The following is a 7,892-nucleotide window of genomic DNA, read 5'->3' on the forward strand; positions in this document are numbered from 1 at the left end:
AAATCAAAATTTGAAGATAATTTTATAGGCAAATTTACTCAATAAAATAAGATAGTTACTTTAAACAGTAAAATTAAAACCAACGAACTAGTTAAAATAGACAAAATATAAATCTCTTACATTAATAAGTACGCAATTTTATTCCAAGTACTAACAGATCTATTTTAGGAATAATATGTAAAATGTTTGATTGTGAGTTGACTTATTCTGTACACAATTTACTACCATTGACTATATTTTGTTTATAATATAAATATATGATCAAAACCTTATAAAACTTATAGGTTAAGTCTTCTCAAAATAATTCGTGTGAATTAAGACATTTAAACCGAAAAAACAGATTATTTAGATGTTTTATGGAGTAAATTAAAAATCTTAATTAATTTGCGTGGCAGCTAAAAAGGCCCCACATACATCTACTTCCATTTTCACAATCACAGTTGTTCGTATTTGCGAAAACTCCCATATCAGAAATTTCGCCAACCAAATCAGGCAACATCTATCAGTTAATCCGGCTCGTTTGCAAGCCGGCCTACCCAATTTTCGAGCTTCCCGCTCCATCCTTCGCAGATCTATCATAAACTAAACAAATTTCGCGATTTGATTTGATATTGGTAGATTCTGTGAAGGTATTGATTCGTCTTTTGTTTTTGTTTTGATGGCGACGAGGAATCGGACGATTCTGTTTAGAAGGTATAGGGATGCGTTGAAGAGCGTTAGGGCTCCGGTGGGCTCCTCGAGCTCCGGCGGAAGAGCGGTGATCGAGCTCTCCACGGCGTCCTTGCTTAACCCTAATCGATCTTACACTCCTCTTAGCACTGAAGATCCCGGAACCTCCAGGTACTGTAATGTTCATCTACTGTGCTCTCTGCTTTTGCTACTCGGATTTATTTGTTTCGATTTTTTAGATTTAGCTGCGAATCAATCCAATACTGTATCAGTTCTTAAGCTGATGATATGGGTGGCTTTGTTTTGACTGATTGTATGCTATGAGATATGTTTCGCCTCTATTGCATCCATAAACCATTCACCGAAGAAAATGATCGAGTTCGTTATGATAGTTGGTCCACATCATATGCTACCTTGAAAATTTAACATTCAATTGTTCCATCCGAAATCCTGAATCACTGAGACGGAGTGAGAGGAGAACCAACTAAATTTTGAAATCCTAAGCATGTTTCATGTCTTCTGCCACAACTTATGCAGATTGGTTGAGTTAGTACCTAGTTGTACATGCATGTAAAAAAAGTACCTGGTCAAGTAGAACTTGAATTACCTGGAAACCTTTTGGCTACAATGTCACTATGCAATGGATGGGGCGTGCACCACATGGGGCCAAGAATGATTCTAATTCATGATTGTGATCTGGGGGCACAGCAAATTATCCAAATGCCTTTGCTGTAATATCACCGTAGTTCTGCTTCTCAAGCATAGGGATCATCTCTATTGGTCTTTATAATTGGTTCCAACACCGACACTTTGAATTGTATAACAATGCTTTGCATGTGGCCTCGTGTAAGTATTAATTATGTGAAGCGGAGGAGTCCAAGCACAGATGGCTGGTTATATTCTAGGATTTAATACCATCTCACTTTTGCAAATAGGTTATGGAGTCTGTCACTGTACGTGATCAAATTTTAAGTGTTTTTCCATCTTTTGAAAATAAAGTCAGAAGTGATTACTTGCAAACTGATCTATGTTATCGTCCATTTATGTGCATTGCATGCGTGCTACTCTGGTAACTACTAGAATAGCTCATAATATGCTTATATGTTCCACTCATAGTAGTATAATAAAATATGAGCATGATTATTCAGTGAGCTGGAGCCTTCAATATACTTTTCGCTTGTCAACAGTTTCTTCTGTTAGTATGATACAGATGTTCTTGTATATTGCTACAAGCAAAGACCCCATACCACCTGGTCTAACTGATCCTTCTTTCAAAAAAAATTATTAACGCAGTAGGGGAACAGTTGCAGTAGGTTTACCACCAGCTTGGGTGGATATATCTGAAGAAATAGCGACTAACGTACAACGTGTGAGAGGGAAGATGGCCGAGTTATCAAAGGCTCATGCCAAGGCTTTAATGCCTTCATTTGGAGATGGTAAAGAGGATCAACGTCAGATTGAGGCACTAACACAAGAGATAACCGATCTTTTGAAAAAGTCAGAAAAAAGGTTACAAAGACTCTCTGCTGGTGGGCCTTCAGAGGATTCAAATATCAGGAAAAATGTCCAGGTATAATGTATAATCTTCTATATGCTGAATGTATGATGTATGAAATCATAAGTACCTGTGATAATATTTACTTCCCTCAACAGTATGTGAACATAAGCGATTTCCATGATCTTATACTTGCTGAGGTCTACAGGATGACAAACTCTGATAGAAACACACTGAGTCAGTTTACGTGATAAAATTAGTTTCTGATGAAATGCAAGCAGAAGAACTGTATGTTGGTCATTGTTTGCTATTTAGAAAGGATGTTTTTTGTAATAATTTACATCCTGATGATGAGATTGATGATTATGTTCTCCCCAGCTAGTCTCTCTCTGTCGTTCATATGGAGCTGTCAATCATCTGGTGATCTTTACTTTCAGATGCAGGTGTTTAATAGAATAAAATTGAATAAAAACTGTGGTCACTGTAGCTCTTATCCATCACAGAAATGATTTTGCATATCCTGAGATTACCTTGTTGACCACATAATGCTGCTCATGTGGCATGTTATGCATATTTCCTACTATTATACTAATGATCATTTTTTGTCTTCATTATGCCTGTGTTATGAAAGCTTTTGCTCCATGTATTAATGCAAGATTTTACTTAAAGTGCACTATTTCTTTCACAGCGTTCGTTAGCTACTGAGCTCCAGACCCTCTCAATGGAGCTACGAAAGAAACAATCAACATATTTGAAACGGCTCCGGCAGCAGAAAGAGGTATGATTTCTTTCCTGACGCCTTCATCCAGAATCAGAATGTGAATCTCGATCAAGTTTGTTTCAGTGAAATAATAAACTTCCTTATTTTGATGGGTAATGCCTTGGCATTCTTGGGCTAAACTCTAATTTCCTGCCATTCTGTGTAGGGTTCTGATGGGGTTGACTTGGAAATGAACATAGATGGAAGCAAGTCGACAAGAGATGATGATTATGATATGGATGACATAGTAAGTGGGTTTCTCTTTTGAATATGACATAAGCTTCTATCCATACATATGGTTTTAGTGCCGTGGTTGGAATAGTAAACAAATATTCTGTGCTCAATAAACTGGGAAAAAAGCCGACATGTGTGTATATGTAGCTTATAGGAATTTCTAGTAGGATGGATATTCTCCATCGAAACATTTGGTACTAACTGTAGCATCATCAATGTCAGTCCAACAACAATTCTAGAAGTCTTGGTATTTGTATTGTTGTATGAGTTGTATCTGAAGTTTCCTACTTTCCTATGATCTGAAGTGAGTTGTAAAAATGGTATCTACGAATCTTTGAACCAACAGCTTGTAGAACTAACTAGGTACTTTTACTGAGATATCAGCAACGTTTAGAATCCCGACCTCAAGCTTGGTTACTGATGCAAGAATAACCTATTTTCAACCATTGGCTACTGCAACCTGCTTGCAGTAGCCAATGCTAACTGTTTTTTTTTAATCAAGGTGTATGCCTATATCATTTTCCGGGTCAATACATCAATAGGAAAATGAGTTTCCCTGCTTGCTTTTATAAGGTCCTGCAAGATGACTGCTTAAACATGGGCTGAGTTCAGATTTTTTTACCTGTGACCAGTGGACCTAATCAGACGTTTCTCATTGAAAGTGAGGATATGAAAGATGAACTTTCCTAGATTAACTTTTTCCATTTATTTAGAAATTTATAATCATTTTAGAGTCTTCGATCACCTTCTGACTGTTGTTTCTTCACCCCCGTAACGGGCATACAATCTTTCGAATTATGTCATGAGTGCATCATTAACCTCCATTTGGTTGCCAACATGATTATGTTTTAGGGATTCAGTGAACATCAAATGGCCAGACTAAAGAAAAGTGAAGCGTTCACTGCAGAAAGGGAGAGAGAAATTCGACAGGTAATTTAGAAGATTTATGATTCTTGTATGCAAGAGCACTAGATGTTGCGTTTTATATGGAATTTTTGTTGGTTTAGGTGGTGGAATCTGTCAGTGAACTTGCTCAAATTATGAAGGATTTGTCAGTTTTAGTCATCGATCAGGTTGGATGTTATATGCTTTTCTCAATAACTACGAATATAGCAGATGTCAATTTGGTTTTACTTTGCCTTCAAACAGGGGACTATTGTTGATAGGATCGATTACAATATAACAAATGTTGCAGCCTCGGTCGAAGATGGTTTGAAACAACTTCAGAAGGTCCAGTCTCTTTTTTCAGCAGCCTTTCATGCAAATATTCCATACTTTAATTTTGACAGGTGTTGAATTATTTGGCCATTAATTGTGTTGGAATGGAAACGAAATTGCAGGCAGAGAGAAGTCAAAAACAAGGTGGCATGGTTATGTGCGCGACAATTCTTATTATTATGTGTTTGGTGATGCTAGTACTTTTAGTTTTGAAGGAGATTATCTTCTAAGCTAAGCTGGTATGGTTATATGATTATACTCTCAAGCCAATGAGTCGGATTTCCAAGTTTTCCCAGTCACCGACTATCTTACTAAATGTCGAAAAAAGTTGCAGTTAATTCCTCCTCATGGTTTCTTTCTTCCCTATAGAATTTCCGGCATCATGTATAGGCTTGAGGATTCCATATTCATTCTTCCTTTTCAACCTTTTTGTGTAGGAGGATATTGTAGTTGTACACGAATGGACGCCTTTGTTTTAGCCCAAATCTTCTCTTGCAAGGACTCATTCTTCAACGCAGTAAAATACAATTAGTATTTGACATTAAGAATGGTTCTATCTTTAACACAACCCTCTATATATATATATATTGAATTGGTGTTCTTTATTTATTTTTGAACATAGGCATTTAAGATGAATGACAAGGGAGAGGGATGTTGATGGCAAGCTAATGCACACATGCTGTGAGAAGGAACTGTAAGGTAAACATTGAAAAACGGCAAACAGAGAGAAGGGGAGCAACACAAGGAAAAAGAGGATGCAGAAAGTTATGCATCATAGTATCATTTTTTCCGCAAAACGTTAGTGGTAATTGGTAAAGGATATTTAAAGCCACCGACTCTAATTTAAACCGAATTTCAAAAAGAATACAGACAAGCTCCTGAAAAGAGAGAATGCATCCATGTTTTGTTCAAGAAAAGGTCATTAGATAAGCAAATGTAAAATCAAATTTATTGAATACTAGTTCGCCCGAGGAGCAGCCCATTCAACTCTTAGGATGAGATTGTCGTATCCATACCCATTAAGCTTGTTGATGGCCCTCTCTGCGTCTTCTCTGTTCACAAAATTGACAAAACCAAAACCTCTGCTTGTCCCAGTCTTCTGATCAATAGCAACATAAACTCGGCTCACTGAACCAAAAGGACGGAAAAGCTCAAGCAAGTCGGGCTCTCTTGTGTCTTCGGAAAGGTTGGTAACCCTGACTGAGTTTTCCTCATTTCTACGCCGCATGTCAGTACCGCTCCTCTCCGGCACACCACCTCTCATGCTAGGAGGAACGTAAGCGCCCTTTGTACCACCTGCTGAAGGATTAGTTTCAGTTGGTGGCTTATCAACAAAGGTCTCACTTGGTTGAGCAAGATCCTTGTAAGGACATCTAGAGGTCCAATGGTCACCCTTCTTCCCACAAGTCCTACATACCATGAGCACAGCTCCTCCTTTACTCATTTGAGCTAGAGGATCGCCAGATGACTTGGCTTCCTCTGATTTTGTACCTATTAGTCAATTCGTCAATTACATAAGCACGAGTACACATAAAAGAACACAATAAAACTGAAATGAGGAAAGAGAAAATAAGGCATAAATGCCACAACTACCAATATACATGAGGGCCGGAAAATCAGTGGTCCATAGAAGCCATTGCATTATCAATGTCACAATGAAGTACTTTGTAGATCAAATACATTACAACATAAGGAAGTCATATCTAGTGTCGGTGACAGTCCTAGTGTGTAATCTCAAGTGTAAGATGTGAAAAGGTAATGACAGCATGAATGGGAACAATGATGTTAGAAGAAAGAAAACAATACCACAAAAATCAGACTACTTTAATGCATAACATGCCAGTCTTCGAGTATAGCACATTTGTACATCTTAACAACAACAAAGACTCATGACAAAACTTTTTGGTGCACTGCATCCATCAGAAGATTCATCTATGAACAACCACAAAACAAATGTGAGAATATAAAGCCTGTAATCATAAGTTTAGACATGTCCAAACTGCTACACCAACCACACAAGTAAACATCTTAAGGAAGAACGAGTCATCGAGCCAAGATGTTGTAATGATGGCCAGGATAAACTAAAGAGTCCCTCAGTTAATCGGGCAACAACAAGTAGATCACATTAAAAGACTCTGACTAAACCACCAATAAAAGAACACTTGTATTTAAAGAAAAAGAAAAAAGGTGAGCTTCCAAGGGTGACAAAGTACCGATGTCACTGGCTCAATCCCAACCTTGCAAAACGCTACAGTGCCAGTTAGATGGGCGAGCGGTATTGTAGGAAAGCAATTTAAACATCGCAGCCACTCAATTCTAATTTACTATCCATGTGATCCTTGAACAATTAAAGAAGAACTAGATGGAACTAAAATGTCATTCAAAAACTTTATTAAGTGGATTGTGGTAATTCATAAATGGAGCAGAACAGAACTTCAAAATATCTAGATGCTACAGTCCAGTAGACAATGACATAGATCGATCTCAAAAACAATCAGATTATAACCAAAATAGACAAAAGAAAGAGCCATATTACTGGAAATTGCAATCAGGATCTACAAAATGAAGACATTTTCTCTCCAAAAAATACAACATTAAACACCCAACAATCATGAACAAAAACGTATAAGCTATTTAATCATTGTATTAGTGGCCAGGAGTTGTAAAACGGCAGGTGTACAAATAAAACAGAGAGAATTGTTGTACCAGGAGCACGGGGGCGTTCAAGGAGGATCTCCTCCGTAGACACCATAGTGAGGCGGCTGCCGACGTCCTCGTGCACGGCATCGCCGAACTTAGGCCAGGATCGGCGCTCGACGGCGCGCTTGCTGAGGCGGGCGTTGGCCAGCTTGCGGATGCGCGTGGTGGTGGTAACCTTAACCTTGTTTCCATCATCGGTGAACTTGTATTCAATGACCTTCTTAATCCCGCTCTCGTCGGGGCCGATAACCTGTTTAGGAGGCAGCAAGAAATCCAAATCCTCGCCGTCGTCCTCGTCTAGCTCCCCCCATCGCAGCTTGTTGGGTTGCTCCTCCCTCACCATTTTGAATGTCACAAAAATCTAGGGTTTTCGGTTGAGGCGATGGATTTGGGATTACGGCGACTTTATATACTAACTCGATTGTTTCACCTAATTGCAGTCTAGTCTCTTACCTTTCGTTAAAATTACATAATTTGCCAATTACACTTTAGTTTTCAAGCAATTGATATTTAAATCAACTAGTATCTCACCCGTGCTATATACGGAACGTTGAACTATTTAAAAAAATATAATATGGTGGGTCAGTATAGAGTCCACCAAACCGCGTGTGCAAAACTCATGGAAAAGTAGTCTGAATTTTAACGCTTTGTAGGAAAAGTCCAGAATTTATGATTTACTAATATTTTGCAAATAAACATTTGACGACCAACAAAATAACGTGCCGCACGATCTTATAAAACACACTATTTGCTGATCACAATGGTTTTGTCTCCAGCAGTGGTTGTGTCAAAAACACGAATGCAGCGTACTTTGAC

At 38.2% G+C, this 7,892-nt stretch overlaps 2 protein-coding genes across 4 annotated transcripts; one reads left to right on the forward strand and one right to left on the reverse strand.

Moving 5' to 3' along the window:
- Positions 1–425: 425 nt before the first annotated feature.
- Positions 426–5,238, forward strand: LOC121798827 (syntaxin-43-like). Of its 3 annotated transcripts, XR_006050098.1 has the most exons (9): positions 427–840; positions 1,963–2,239; positions 2,853–2,942; positions 3,091–3,171; positions 4,011–4,088; positions 4,166–4,231; positions 4,308–4,388; positions 4,499–4,893; positions 4,999–5,238. XR_006050098.1 is itself a non-coding variant. In XM_042198037.1 (8 exons), exons 1-8 carry the CDS (start codon positions 659–661, stop codon positions 4,604–4,606), a joined length of 960 nt encoding a protein of 319 aa, XP_042053971.1. In that variant the 5' UTR covers positions 426–658; the 3' UTR covers positions 4,607–4,921. The 3 variants fall into 3 exon arrangements, 2 of the variants coding, with proteins under 2 accessions (XP_042053971.1, XP_042053970.1); XM_042198037.1 differs by lacking the exon at positions 4,999–5,238 and having other exon boundaries at positions 426–840; positions 1,966–2,239; positions 4,499–4,921; XM_042198036.1 differs by lacking the exon at positions 4,999–5,238 and having other exon boundaries at positions 4,499–4,921.
- Positions 5,197–7,523, reverse strand: LOC121798828 (eukaryotic translation initiation factor 3 subunit G-like). Its single transcript, XM_042198038.1, has 2 exons — positions 7,083–7,523; positions 5,197–5,867 (listed from the first exon to the last, which is right to left on the reverse strand). The coding sequence occupies exons 1-2, from the start codon at positions 7,417–7,419 to the stop codon at positions 5,335–5,337; spliced, it is 870 nt and encodes a 289-aa protein (XP_042053972.1). The 5' UTR covers positions 7,420–7,523; the 3' UTR covers positions 5,197–5,334.
- Between the last annotated feature and the right edge of the window lie 369 nt (positions 7,524–7,892).

This window comes from Salvia splendens, chromosome 4 (assembly GCF_004379255.2).
Source record: "Salvia splendens isolate huo1 chromosome 4, SspV2, whole genome shotgun sequence".
Lineage (NCBI taxonomy): Eukaryota > Viridiplantae > Streptophyta > Magnoliopsida > Lamiales > Lamiaceae > Salvia > Salvia splendens.

What these genes read in the sequence shown, in the direction of transcription:
- LOC121798828 (XM_042198038.1), bottom strand. Translation starts at nt 7,419, where the DNA reads ATGGTGAGGGAGGAGCAACCCAACAAGCTGCGATGGGGGGAGCTAGAC. An exon ending in TGAACGCCCCCGTGCTCCTG is followed by an intron (nt 5,868 to 7,082) that starts GTACAACAATTC and finishes ATTGACTAATAG; the next exon opens with GTACAAAATCAGAGGAAGCC.
- LOC121798827 (XM_042198036.1), top strand. Translation starts at nt 659, where the DNA reads ATGGCGACGAGGAATCGGACGATTCTGTTTAGAAGGTATAGGGATGCG. An exon ending in GGCTCCGGCAGCAGAAAGAG is followed by an intron (nt 2,943 to 3,090) that starts GTATGATTTCTT and finishes CATTCTGTGTAG; the next exon opens with GGTTCTGATGGGGTTGACTT. An exon ending in GTTTGAAACAACTTCAGAAG is followed by an intron (nt 4,389 to 4,498) that starts GTCCAGTCTCTT and finishes ACGAAATTGCAG; the next exon opens with GCAGAGAGAAGTCAAAAACA.